The sequence below is a fragment of the Somniosus microcephalus genome, chromosome 1 (assembly GCF_052327205.1).
Source record: "Somniosus microcephalus isolate GS21.2 chromosome 1, FLI_Smic_1.0, whole genome shotgun sequence".
In the NCBI taxonomy this organism is placed as follows: Eukaryota; Metazoa; Chordata; class Chondrichthyes; order Squaliformes; family Somniosidae; genus Somniosus; species Somniosus microcephalus.
This window is the reverse complement of record NC_140987.1, coordinates 253,120,911-253,135,572: the sequence shown is the minus strand read 5'-3', so window position 1 is coordinate 253,135,572 and position 14,662 is coordinate 253,120,911. Positions and strand designations below refer to the sequence as shown.

The 14,662-nt window shown below is 45.5% G+C and overlaps 1 protein-coding gene across 3 annotated transcripts in view; it reads right to left on the bottom strand.

Annotated features, from left to right (window-relative positions):
• megf10 (multiple EGF-like-domains 10) overlaps positions 1–14,662 on the bottom strand; it is a 267,435-nt gene that overhangs the window by 72,488 nt on the left and 180,285 nt on the right. For all 3 annotated transcript variants that reach the window (XR_015078906.1, XM_085992076.1, XM_085992069.1), the window contains exons 10-13: positions 9,833–10,007; positions 7,922–8,042; positions 3,045–3,208; positions 1,922–2,024 (exon numbers count right to left, since the gene is read on the bottom strand). Coding sequence is in view for 2 of the 3 variants with exons in the window: in XM_085992076.1 (XP_085848202.1) it covers positions 1,922–2,024; positions 3,045–3,208; positions 7,922–8,042; positions 9,833–10,007 (563 nt within the window). In the remaining variant the exon portion in view is untranslated. The remainder of the gene's footprint in view (positions 1–1,921; positions 2,025–3,044; positions 3,209–7,921; positions 8,043–9,832; positions 10,008–14,662) is intronic.

Below are 14,662 nucleotides of genomic sequence, written 5' to 3'. Positions count from 1 at the left end.
GCTCCTATCTTCTATGTTTCTATGTTTGCCCCCTCACAAGGCAAGTCGTAAACCCCTGGAAACAGTACAACCGGGTCTTCATTCTTTTCCAGGGGTGCCTCTGGTCTCCTGGTGGAGTTACGGCAGACTCTCCCATTGAAATTCAACCCCATCCTCACTACATTAGCCTAACATTAATAACCTACTGGAGTTTCTGTTTCAAATCGAGAGCTTGACTAAACGCCTTCATTCATGGGGCTCCCAGTCCACTAATGCAAGAATGCACCGTAGTCAACAAAGGATTAACAGTTCCAAATAAAGCTCTTGGAAATAACAACCCAAAGGAAAACATCTTCTCGTCACGTTAGGGATGGGAACTTAGGAACAGGAGGAGGCCATTCAGCCCCTCAAGCCTGTTTTGCCATTCAACGAGACCATGGCCAGATTGCCGTGCTAGACATGACGTTCTGAGTTTCTATTTTTTGGTGATTAGCTGAAAGTTTTCACAAGTACATTGCTCATGGTTAGGTGATGACACAATCAGCTACATTACATCAAGAAGGGGAGCGTGGTGGAACGGGACGTCTATCTCGAGATGTTGACATGTTCTGTTTACAGGTCCAGTTACAAAGTGATAAAAATGGATGTATTAAACATGCGTGACAAATTATCTGAGGCCACACAAGCAGATGTGTCACATGACACTGTAGCATATTAATGAAACAAGAATATTTTATGCAACAAAAACAATCTTGTCCTTTTTATTTTGCAGCACCAACTAGTGAATGTCTCTTTTTAAATGGAATGCCAGTAAACATCCATTGCAGAGTTTAGACCTTATTGTGTCTACTCGCCTTACAATTGAGCCTGTCTTGCTATTGAATGAATCATTTGGCCACAGCTGATGACTGACTGGATCTCACAGAAAGTACGCTGTATTATGTAACAGCGTAAATAAAGGAAATTAGTGAAGCATAATTTTTAAACGGCAGAGCTTCTTTTTTGAAAAACATCTAATGGTTTCCCTTAATAGTGTAGAATAACTGTAAAACAAAAATAATTAAATATATAAATTTTTCTCCAGCTGAAGAAAGATGATCATTTTGTAGAATACTTGTGTCTGTTGTTAACACTGAGAAGTAGTACGGTGATGGAATGGAATGCCAATGAAAAGGACAAAGAGCTCTTTGAGAGACTTGCAAGTTGCTAGGCAATTGCTCAGTGAACACGATAAACTTCAGCTAGGCAGCGCTCTAAAAAAAAAAAATGCACATTCATTTCATGCCCGATGCTTTACACGTGGGTCTCTTAAGTTTAATTCAGCATTCATCTGAAGCCGTAGTGACACAGCTTGGGTTAAAGGTCCTTTTGTGCAATCGCAGACAACCTCCATTTTCAGCGTTTTGAAACTAATCTGTAAACTTATATTTTCTGGTGTTACACCAACAAAATTGAAATATGTTCCAGATTTATATCTGAAAGGCTGAACAGGCTAGAGCTCTTTTTGCTTAGAAAAGAGGAGGCTGAGGGGTGACCTGAAAGAGGTCTTTAAAATTATGAAGTGGTTCGATAGGGTAGACATAGAGAAGATGTTTCCACTTGTGAGCGAGACCAGAACTAGGGGCTATAAATATAAGATAATCACTAATAAATCCAATAGGGAATTCAGGAGAAACTTCTTTACCCAGAGAGTGGTGAGAATGTGGAACTTGCTACCACAGGGAGTGGTTGAGGCGAATAGTATAGATGTATTAAAGGGGAAGCGAGATAAGCACATGAGGGAGAAAGGAATAGAAGGATATGCTGATCGGGTGAAATGAAGTAGGGTAGGAGGAGGCTCGTGTGGAGCATAAACACCGGTATGGACCAGTTGGGCCGAATCGTCTGTTCTGTGCCGTACATTCAATTCTTACATTAAAATTGGAGAAGAAATGTAACAGACCTGTCCACCCAGCAAGACAGCGACAATAACCGGTGGTGGCGTGACATCCATCAGCATGACTGCAGTCACAACGCTCGATGCAGTTCATTCCATATGAACCATCCTGGCAAACAAAAAATGAATACACGCCCTCATGATTATGTTTGCAAGTTGGAAAAATAAATGAAGGAGATATGCATGTTACAACCAACAATGTTAACAATATTAGAGCTGGGCCATTCAGGGGTGATGTCAGGAAGCACGTCTTCACACAAAGGGTTGTGGAAATCTGGAACTCTCTCCCCCAAAAAACTGTTGAGGCTGGGGGTCAATTTCAAAACTGAGAGTAATAGATTTTTGTTAGGCAAGGGTATTAAAGGTTACGGAACCAAGGCGGGTGGATGGAGTTAAGATACAGATCAGCCATGATCTAATTGAATGAGTCCTCTTTCAGCACGGCCGAGAGGCAACTTGTCCTCTCATTGTAACTAGACAACACATCCTGAAATATAGGGATTGAGGCGCCAACTAATTTCTAGGCCACTGTGTCAAATGTTGGCTTGACAATGACTCTATCAATTTTTACACTTACAGGCCTTGGTTAGTGGAAAAAAACAGCCTTTGAGGATGGCTTGAGCCAATCAGAGGGCTTATTTTCTTTGCTGTGGCTCTCATGACTCAAAAGTGATGCAGAGGAAAAGTAAAAGTGTTTGAATATACTTTGTAATGAAAATAAGTTACATAAGTGTTAGAAGGTAAAATTGTTAGAAACAAACTACAGTAAAATGTAAAATAATAGAGTACATAGATAATCAACAATTTTTAAGCATTTGCTTTTGTGGCATTGAGTTACAGTTGCCCAGTTTTTCCTGATTAGTGCTCCTAGAACCAGCCTCAGCTTTGGTTGGATTTGAACTGACCCACAGTAACTCCCTAAATTAGTCCCCTGAATTGGTAGGTTTTGAAAGTGATGCTGAATTTAATAAAAAATTAAATGTTTGTTTGCCAACAAAGCTCCAATATAAAGCAATGTTTTATATGAACGTAGTAGCCATATTCCCCAAATGCAGGTGTTCTTTGACGCAGTGGATGAGTGCAACTATTTTCAGCACACAATGGGATGCGCTGTTGGCATACACCCTACCTGGCATTGATGTGCACACTTGTCCCCTCGCCATCCTGCCAAACAAGTGCAGGTCCCGTCCAGTGCGTTACAGGCTCCTCCATTGGCACAGCGACAAGTTGAGTTACAGCCAAGACCCCATCTACCGCGAGGGCAAGGAATTGAACAATCGACTCCATGCCAACCTGCCAGAGTCAAGACAACAAAGATTTACACTGTAACACGGCAACCGCACATCTGGGATAGCAATGAAAATCAACGCAGTATAACAAACGTATTTGACTTGTGAGATATGGTCATGACAATTGTTTGAATATCCAGAACAATTTAAGCTTCTTCAGTTCTCTGAAAATAAATCACCTCCGTTCTCCTCTTCAGCAACATCTTGCATTTATATAGCTCCTTTAACATAGTAAAACGTCCCACGGCGTTTCACAGGAGCAGTTATCAGACAAAATTTGACACCGAGCCACATAAGGAGATATTAGGACAGGTGACCATTAGCTTGGTCAAAGAGGTAGGTTTTAAGGAGCGTCTTAAAGGAGGAGAGAAAGATGGAGAGGTTTAGGAAGGGAATTCCAGAGCTTAGGGCCTAGGCAGCTGAAGGCATAAACTCAAAATACTGATACCTGCTACATATTTTAACATATTGCATGCAACTTATGTCATTTGAGGCAAAAATTATAATATATATATAATATATAAATGGATGGTTTAGTTTAATGAGGTTTCCTTCATGATTACTGGAACTCTCTACTGAACAGCATCGTGGGAGCACCTTTGCCACACCACAAGCAGAGGTTGAAGAAGGCGGCCATTACCACTCTTTCGAGGGGCAACCAGGGGATCAGCAATAAATGCCGGTCTTGCCAGCGATGCCCATATCTCGAGAATGAATAACATTTTATATACCAGTTTGAAGTAGAATGCGAGTGGAACAAATGCAAACTGGAGTCATGTATGACCAAAAAATAATTTTAAATTAAAAAATAAATAAATAAAAATACATTTAAAAAAAACAAAAAAGGAAAAAAAATTGAATTTTTTTAAAATTAAAAAGTGCTGGCCTTGCCAGCGATGCCCACATCCCATGACCGAATAAAAAAAAACAACAATTTGATGCAAGTTCAGTCCAGTGCATTTGTCAAGGAATTTTTCTCTGGTGCAGAGTTTCTCCACTTGCTGAACAAGAATCTCAACTACAAATAAATGTAGGGTTTTGATAGAGTAAATAAGGAGAAACTGTTTCCACTGGCAGGAGGGTCGGTAACCAGAGGACACAGATTTAAGGTAATTGGCAAAAGAACCAGAGGGGAGAAGAGGAGACATTTTTTTAATGCAGCGAGTTGTTGTGATCTGGAATTCACTGCCTGAAAGGGCAGTGGAAACAGATTCAATAGTAACTTTCAAAAGGGAATTGGATAAATACTTGAAAAGGAATAATTTGCAGGGCTATGGAAAAGAGCAGGGGAGTGGGACTGATTGGATAGCTCTTTCAAAGAGCCGGCACAGGCATGATGGGCCGAATGGTCTCTTTCTGTGCTGTATATATCTATAAAAAGGATCCGTCCGTCTGTCTGTCTGCGTGTCTGTCTGTCTGCGTGTATGTCCGCTATACACTCAAAAGTTATAGAGTGTACCTGCACATATGTTATAGCAAAAGATAGATTATGATTAGGGGAGTGTCATAGGCGTATTTACTTTTTGGTCAGACAAAAATTGTTCGGACAGTATACAAAAAACTTTCAAAAACCTGATGGTTGACCAATCCTACGGGGGAATCCGCTCATTAGCATTGATTTACTTGATGGTTGACCAATCCTACGGGGTGGGCGGGGCCTAATCCTTCAAACTGCCGTTTTACAAAAAAGCCTTGGCAACGCCGGGCCCCCCAGCTAGTCATTCTATAAATCTGATGATGAATGAACCAGTGAAATGAACCAGTAGCATCTCTCTCCCCTGCCATGGTATGTGCTACTTTAGCTTTGTTTATCTTTATCGGCTTATGGGAGTCTGCCAGAGGCAGCTGTGCAAAACCCTTTATTTTTCCCCCCAATTAACACAGTTTTAACACTTTGCTTTGATTAGGAGGACAAATATGCACACAGAATAGATGGCCCTTCCCCATAGCCCGGCAATAAATATATATCAAATTCCCTTTTGAAAGTTACTATTGAATCTGCTTCCACCACCCTTCAGGCAGCGCATTCCCGATCACAACAACTCGCTGCATTAAAAAAATTCTCTTCATCTCCCCTCTGGTTCTTTTGCCAATTACCTTAAATCTGTCCTGTGGTTACCGACCCTCCCACCAGTGGAAACAATTTCTCCTTATTTACTCTATTAAAATAATTATCCTGGAATAATAGAATCTCACAGCACAGGAGGCCGCCATTCGGCCCATCTTGCCTCTGCCAGCTCTTTGAAAGAGCTATCCAATTAGTCTCACTCCCCCTACTCTTTCCCCATAGCCCTGCAAATCTTTCCCTTTCAAGTATTTATTCAATTCCCTTTTGAAAGTTACTATTGAATCTGCTTCCACTGCCCTTTCAGGCAGCGCATTCCAGATTATAACAACTCGCTATGTAAAAAAATATTCTTGAATATCAGGTGAGCACAGGATTTAGTTGGACAGTTATACGCACCCCCCCCCCCCCCCACCTCCCCGTTAAATAACATGCTGATACTAACGGACTGAGGTCACGTAAAAAATGGCCAATGTAGTGAAATTAAAAAAGGACTGGTAGGAGCTGCGGAACAATAACCTAGCATTAGTCATCACCTGTAAAAGAAGGGTGAATGAAAACTAATTTCTTTGAAGTGGTTTAACTATATTTTGAAAACAATTGCGTTCCTTTCCCTAACCTATTTCCCGACAGCTCCATTTACATGCAGACTTGGAGTTAGTAACGTGAAGCCCTCATATCAATGTCATAGCACCACAATAACAGCATCCCCAGCCACCAGTTTTGAACACCTACCATCCCAGTATCAGCAAGGTCAACATGCTGACCTTGTGTGAAACTGGAATTCATTTTAAAATGCATTGGTTGTCTCCTGGCAATAGGAATGATAGTGAGATGACATGATTTGATTTCTTCACACTCGCATCTTCACACTTCACATCAGCGTGGCAGGTTTTAAAGCATCAACACTTTTAACTACTTTAGTGAGTCACTGGATACCAAGGGGGCGATTTTGCCAATGGGGGCGCGTTGGAGGCGGAACTGCTGCTTGTCGGGAAGATGGCATGGAGGCGGGATGGGCATCCGCCCCCAGATTCTGCCATTTTCCCGGCAGTCCCGCCTCCATAACTTCTTCCCCAGGGTTGGCAAGATCGCACCCCTCGTGTACGCGTGTTAATGTCCTTGCAAGGGTCACCAAGGGGGGAACCTCGCCCGGGTCAGTGAGGCGAGCAGTATCGAAAAGTCCGCTGTGGAAGTGAGTGATGGGTGCCAGTGTGGAGAGGTAAGTATGAGAGGTGAGTGTAAAGTGTTAGAAAAAGTTCACTTACCTTTGCTTCTTCCTGCAGCCTTCAACCCTTGGGGATCCAAAGGTGCCTCATCTAAATGGCAGAGATGACAGAATGGCTGCTGCATTCTCAGATGCAGCAGCCATCTGATTTCTGCTAAGGAAAGAGGTTTGGTGAGCCTTCAGTACAGGTGCTCATCTTAGAACAGAGATTGTCAGTGTTTGACAGCTTTTCAAAGCTGTCAAACGCTGACAATTCATTTTGACAGATGAAACATCATACGCTGTCACCAGCTTTCCCTTAATTGGCCGGCTAAGCCCGCAGGGCGGGCTTAACGAGGCCAATCAAGGGAAAATAGCGTGGGTTAGTCGGACGTCGTTAGGGGCGGGACTGAAACCCAACAACCAGCAGTCTCACCCCCAACAACAAAATCCAGCCCTAAGAGTCTCAATCAATTCCTGTGCACGCTGACCTACATTGGTTCCTTGTGTGGCAATGCCTCAATTTAAAAATTCTCATCCTTGTTTTCAAATCCCTCCATGGCCTCGCCATTCCCTATCTCTATAACCTCCTCCAGCCCCACAACCCTCCGAGATCTCTGCGCTCCTCCAATTCTGGCCTCTTGCGCATCCCTGATTTCCTTAGCTCCACTATTGGCGGCCGTGCTTTCAGCTGCCTGGGCCCTAAGCTCTGGAATTCCCTCCCTAAACCTCTCTGCCTCTCTCTCTCTTCCTTTAAGACTCTCCTTCAAACCTACCTCTTTGACCAAGCTGTTAGTCACCTGTCCTAATACCGCCTCATCTGGCTCGGTGTCAAATTGTGTTTGATAATCACTGTGAAGTGCCTTGGGACGTTTTACTACACTAAAGGCGCTATATAAATGCAAGTTTAAAAAAATGCACTGTGGTGGAGCCACTAAGGGACTCCAATCAATTGTATATAATTCCCTTTAATAATGTTAGCTACAGCCTAAGTCTGTATCTTTGTTTTCACTGTTTACATGTACAGAGCGCGATCACTTTAATAAACGCGATGACGTCATGCCGTTCATCACGTGATCCCCCACCGGCGGGAAAAACGTGATGACGTCATGACGTCAGCCACGGGACCGCCCAAGCAGTCCTCATGGAGCCTCCGAACTGACTAGACCTATATTCGATGTTCTCCTGTAGTTATCCGTTAAACTCTGTTTGTTTTAATTAAACCTCGTTTATTTGATCGCCTGAGTGGACCTCAGTCTTTTGGATAGGAACTAAATATTCCTACAGCATCATATAAAAGCACCCAAAAATAATGAATATGTAGGGTGGGAAGCTGGTGTATGCAAGGTTAACTGTTCTTTTAAAATGCTCTAAGCGGTGAAGAATCACGTCCTGATGAAACGTGTGTTCAGGTTTCTACCCTATGTATTACGGAACTCTCTTACCTGCTTTACAGGTACATGAGCCATCTATCGGCGAGCAGGCTGCTTTGTTTTTGCAGTCACAGGTGGAGGAGCAGTTGACTCCATTGGTACCAGCTGGACAAGGAATTGAACAATCAGAACCCTGTGGAACAATTGAAACAGAATGATATTTAAGAGTTAAAAAAAGGAAGAGATTCTAAAATTGGGAAACAAGTAGGTATTCTGGAATTAGATATTAATCGTTAGCATATCAGTAGCACTAAAAAAAACAGATTATCTGGTCATTATCACATTGCTGTTTGTGGGAGCTTGCTGTGCGCAAATTGGCTGCTGCGATTCCTACATTACAACAGTGACTAAACTTCAAAAGTATTTAATTGGCTGTAAAGCGCTTTGGGATGTCCGGAGGTCGTGAAAGGCACTGTATAAATGCAAGTATTTCTTTTAGAGAGAAAAATGAATTGCTTCAAATCACTCTTTTCTGCAAAGAATGGGGGCAAAATTGGGTTGCTTTGCGCCTCCTGTTAGCGCTCTAAGAGGGTGCTAACGGGGCGCAAAGCAACTAGCGCCCAGGTGCGGCACCACGAACGCCTCCCACGAAATTCAGCAGGAGGTTAGTGGCGGCGGTAGCGCCCCGCCTCCGGTGATAACGTCATCGCCATGCGCAGCGCCCCGCTCGCGCCCCGGCCCCGACATACCGCCAGACGCTATCTGCGACAGGATCAGGAGAGCGTACGTGCGGCCAGGGCTGCGATATTTAAAGGGGAGATGCTGGGTGGCCATTTTTTTTGCTGGCTGCCTGCCGGCACCTGCCCCCTTTGCCCTTCCCCTGCGGGGTGCCGACTGCGATCGGGCAGCCCAGCATGCCTCTTGAGTGCCGGGGTCTTTTGCCGGCACCCCGCTCCCTGGTGGCCCAGTTGGGCCCCAGGTAGCGCTGCGCAAGGCCCCTCCCCTTTAATAAGGGGAGGGAGGCCTGCAGTAACGCGGCGCGACGTGCCGGCGCGCGTGGTGCTATGGCACATAGCGCCACGATATTGAGCTGGAGCACCCCAAGAGGGAGGGGGAGCGCGTCCAGTAGCACCCCGCCTCCTGCTTGAGGCGCTACCACTCAATTTCGGGCGCAGGGGCGCTAAAAGTATCCCGAAGTTAGCGCCCCAAAAGGGGCGCGACCCAATTTTCCCCCCAATATCTCTTAAAGTGATGACTATCAGGAAAGATTGAACATGCTGGGGCTCTTTTCTCTCAAAAAGAGAAGGTTGAGAGGTGACCTGATAGAGGTCTTTAAAATTATGAAGGGATTCACTGTATAAATGCAAGTATTTCTTTTAGAGAGAAAAATGAATTGCTTCAAATCATTCCTCTTTTCTGCAAAGAATGGGGGCAAAATTGGGTTGCTTTGCGCCTCCTGTTAGTGCTCTAAGAGAAGATGTTTCCACTTGTGAGCGAGACCAGAACTAGGGGCCATCAATATAAGATAGTCACTAATAAATCCAATAGGGAATTCAGAAGAAACTTCTTTACCCAAAGAGTGATGAGAATGTGGAACTCATTACCACAGGGTCTGGTTGAAGCAAATAGCAGAGATGCATTTAAGGGGAAGCTGGTAAGTACAAAGGAGAAAGGAATAGAAGGATATGTTGATAGGGTGAGATGAAGAGGGGTGGGAGGAGTCTCGTGTGGAGCATAATCACCGGCACAGACCAGTTGGGCTGAATGGCCTATGCATTCAGCAGGATTAATACGGATAGCGGATGTGAGAAATTTCAAAGCCTGTTTTTCTGGAATGTAGAAAGCTGTCAATAGAGAGGACTTTTATTGGGGAAAAAATGGGCAGCAGAATCTGAACGATTAAATGCCTATCAAACTTTTATAAATCATTTAAAGAAAAAAAAACTCACACAATTTCTTAGCAGAGTAAACGAGCCCTGTTACCTTATATCCTGGGGCACAGATGCATTTGCCAGTTACGCTGTCGCAGTCAGCCCCATTATGGCAGCTGCAGATTTGATGACAAGATACACCATAAAATCCAGGGGCACATGTCTCATTGCAGTACAGTCCAGACCATCCGGGTTTGCATGCACACTCGCCAGACATGGGGTGACAGCTGGTAAGAGAGGATAAAAGGGGTCTCAGTTCCTCGCAGCACAGGAACAGCCTTATGAGCACAACTGTTATACTCGAAACACTAAATCCAGTTTTTGTTGCCTGTAATCCTCTGCTCATAAGTAATCACTTCGACAGAGTGGGACTATCATTTTCATTTTTTTCTTAAACAAACCATTACAAAGCCCCAGCGATGGCTTAGTCAGCTCACTCAGTGAGACGCTAAGACATACAGGCCAGGAAACTCTGTGCAGAGTTAGCTGATCTCAGCTGATGTTCTGTTTCTGTAACCTCCTCCAGCCCTACAACCCTCCGAGATCTCTGCATTCCTCCAATTCTGGCCTCTTGAGCAACCCTGATTTTCATCGCTCCACCATAGGCGGCCGTGCCTTCAGCTGCTGAGCCCCTAAGCTCTGGAATTCCCTCCTTAAACCTCTCCGCCACTCTACAGTTGTTGTTGTTTCGATCATCTCATCCCTTTGAAAACCAGGTTTTGATTTGTATGCACATCCAGTCAGTGAGACCATCGTGCGACGTGCACCATCATGTAAGTGTGCGACGCATGTCAAGTGCAGCAAGCACATCGCTAATGCCATACAAGTGCATCGCAGAACCAAAGAGAAGACTGGGGTGGGGTAGGGGGGAGAATTCCAGATCAGATTTGGAAGAGAACGGGTCATTTCTGATCCAACAACCCAAAGAATGTGAATTTATTATGGAAATTGGTGAATTAAAAAAAACAATCTTATTGATCCCTATTCAAAGACAACATTTCCTGCCTCCACACTTTCTTGTTGTTGCCTTTTTCTTGCTTTTTGTCATCCTTCCCCCAGCCCACCCCAAACCAAACAGCCTTTGGAAAGACTGAGAAAGCGATTTAAAAGCTTTTTATAATCTTTTGCAAAGGCTGAAATAATATTTGTCCCCATATGTAGCCATATCCCTTTAAGTGTTGCCTGCAGTATTTTACTCTGATTATTCATGCAATTTTCTTCCCCCCCGCCACTCACTATTTTTGATAAGCACTCAGTTCCAGGCCATGCACGGCTAATTAGGACCGAACTAAAGGAAATCCCGCAAGGTGGTCACTAAACTTAATGCGCTCCACTACTGGGACTGTAAAAAAGTCCCCTATTAAATGAGCTGGAAGCTCGAGACCAAGGCCAGCATTTGTTCAGGAACCCATCACCAAACCAGTAATTGGAAAAGACAGTGCGGAGTGCCCCTGGGAGACCATTATTCTCACAGGTTGTGATACCGGTCCGATGGCCAGCTGTTCCCACCTGAAACACCTGTCTTATTTAAGACCGATAAGACAGCTGTTTTAATCCTCACAAATAGGCACATTATCCGGGAAGGTGCGAGGGGGGTTGGTACGGAAGGGAAATATATCAACTGAAAAGCCAGCCACAACCAGGGGCTTGTGGCAAATTGATATCCTGGATGTGTTTCAGTATGCAAGACTAGGCCTGACAACAATGAATGAAATTTACATTTATGACACAGTTCTATAAAGGTTACTCTGCTGTTAAAATGATACTGATGGGGCCTGAGCGCATTCAGAAACATTTCAATCTTCACTTGTGTAATAGTTGCCTTATGCGTTATTGAACAATACATTTCAGCCAGTCACTGACAGGGAGAAATAGTGCTTTGAAGTTATTCAAAATTGATTTGACTCCCTCTGTGAGCTTCCAGAGTCACAGGCATGCTCCTGTTTGATAAATGACATTACACACAGCCTCAGTGAAACTCAGCTGCTAATACTCAAAAGTTATAGAGCGTACCTACACATGTGTTATATCAAAAGAAAGGTTATGATTAGGAGGGTGTCCTAGGCGTATTTACTTTTTAAAAAACGTTCAAAAAACGTACAAAATCCACGAATTAGCGGTTGACCAATCAAGGGAGTGTCATAGGCGTTTTTGGCCAATCAGGGGAGTGTCATAGGCGTCTTTACTTTTAAAAAACGTTCAAAAAATCAGGGGAGTCTCATAGGCGTATTTGACCAATCAGGGGAGTGTCATAGGCGTCTTTACTTTTAAAAAAACATTCAAAATAGCGGTTGACCAATCCTGAGGTGAGTGGCGGCCATTACAGACCGGCCGGGCCTGCAGCTAAAAGAATTTCTCTCTCTCTCTCCTTCCCCCCCAGTCTCTCTCTCTCTCTCTTCTCCCCCCAGTCTCTCTCTCTCTCTCTCTCCTTTCCCCCCTCTCTCTCTGAGCTGTCACCGACTGAAATCGGATACGGGAGTCCACAGCGAAAGGAGTTCGTCTGCCGCCCGGCCAACCGGGTCCAAAGGCCCGCCGCGTTAACGATGAGGAACCCTGGGCTCGCTTCGGAGCGATGGGCACCTGGCCTCCCGGTGTCGGACTGACTCCGTTCTGGTACCGGAAAGGAGGGAAGAGACAGGGGGAGGCAAAGAGAGAGAGGGGGAGGGAGAGGGAGAGGGGGAGGGAGGGAGAGGGAGAGGGGGAGGGAGGGAGAGGGAGAGGGGGAGGGAGGGGGGCAGGGAGCGAGGCAGGGAGCGAGAGGGGGGCAGGGAGCGAGAGGGGGGCAGGGAGCGAGAGGGGGGCAGGGAGAGAGAGGGGGGCAGGGAGAGAGAGGGGGGCAGGGAGAGAGAGGGGGGCAGGGAGAGAGAGGGGGGCAGGGGAGAGAGAGGGGGGGAGGGGAGAGAGGGGGGGGAGGGGAGAGAGAGGGGGGAGGGGAGAGAGAGAGAGGGGGAGGGGCAGGGAGAGGGGGAGGGGCAGGGAGAGGGGGGGGCAGGGAGAGGGGGGGGCAGGGAGAGGGGGGGGCAGGGAGAGGGGGAGGGGCAGGGAGAGGGGGAGGGGCAGGGAGAGGGGGAGGGGCAGGGAGAGGGGGAGGGGGAGAGATGGGGGGGAGAGAGAGAGAGAGAGAGAGAGAGAGGGGGGAGAGAGGGGCAGGGAGAGAGGGGAGAGAGAGAGGGGGGCAGGGAGAGAGGGGGAGATGTGTTGATAAACACATGGGAGTATGATATTGTTGCTATCACGGAGACATGGTTGAGGGAAGGGCAAGATTGGCAGCTCAATATTCCGGGGTACAGAATCTTCAGGCGAGACAGAGGGGGAGGTATAAGAGGAGGGGGTGTCGCAATATTAATTAAGGAGTCAATTACTGCAGTAAGGAGGGATGATATATTAGCAGGGTCCTCTAATGAGGCCATATGGGTGGAGCTTAAAAACAAAAAGGGGGCAAGCACTTTGCTGGGAGTGTACTATAGGCCTCCAAACAGTCAGGGGGAGATAGAGGAACAGATATGTCGGCAAATCTCAGAGAAATGTGCAAATAATAGGGAAATAATAATGGGGGATTTCAACTTCCCCAATATTAACTGGGATAGTCAGAGTGTGAAAGGCTCAGAGGGTGTAGAATTCTTAAAGTGCATCCAGGAGAGCTTTTTGAGCCAGCATGTAGAAAGTCCTACAAGAGAGGGGGCGGTACTGGACCTAATTCTAGGGAATGTGGCCGGCCAAGTGGAAGAAGTGCTAGTCGGTGAGCACTTTGGTGATAGTGACCATAATATGGTAAGATTTAAGGTGGTCATGGAAAAGGACAGGGATGGGCCGGAAATAAAGGTTCTAAATTGGGGGAAGGCCGATTTTAATAGGATAAGGCAGGATCTGGCCAAAATGGACTGGGATCAGCTACTTGTAGGAAAATCCGCATCGGAGCAATGGGAGGCTTTCAGAAGGGAGATTGAGATCATACAATGGCAACATGTTCCCGTAAAGGTCAAGGGTGGTTCCAAAAACCACAGGGAACCTTGGATGTCAGGGGATATACGAGAATGGATTAGGAAAAAAAGGAGGGCTTTTGGTAGATACAAAAGGCTAAAGACGGAGGAAGCTCTAGAGGAGTACAAAAAGTGCAGGGGGATACTTAAAAAAGAAATTAGGAGATCAAGGAGGGGCCATGAAATAACACTGGCGAGCAAAATAAAGGAAAATCCTAAGATGTTTTATAAGTATATTAAGGGTAAGAGGATAACTAGGGAAAAAATAGGGCCCATTAGGGACAAAAGTGGCAATGTGTGTGTGGAGCCGGAAGATGTAGGAGGGGTTCTAAATGAATTTTTTGCATCTGTTTTCACTATGGAGAAGGACGATGTAGACATAGAAATAGGGCGGGGGGACTGTGATATGCTCGAACATATTAACATCGAGAGGGAGGAGGTATTGGCGGTTTTAGCTGGCCTAAAAATGGATAAATCCCCAGGCCCGGATGAAATGTATCCCAGGCTGCTGTGTGAGGCAAAGGAGGGGATTGCGGGGGCTCAAACACATATATTCAGGACCTCTCTGGCCACAGGGGATGTGCCAGCGGACTGGAGAACCGCTAATGTAGTACCATTATTCAAGAAGGGTAGTAGGGAAAAACCGGGGAACTACAGGCCAGTGAGCCTAACATCAGTGGTAGGAAAATTATTGGAAAAAATCCTGAGGGACAAAATTAGTCTCCACTTGGAGACGCAAGGATTAATCAGGGATAGTCAACATGGCTTTGTCAAGGGAAGATCATGTCTGACTAATTTGATTGAATTTTTTGAGGGGGTGACTAGGTGTGTGGATGAGGGTAACGCAGTGGATGTGGTATACATGGATTTCAGTAAGGCCTTCGATAAAGTCCCGCACAGGA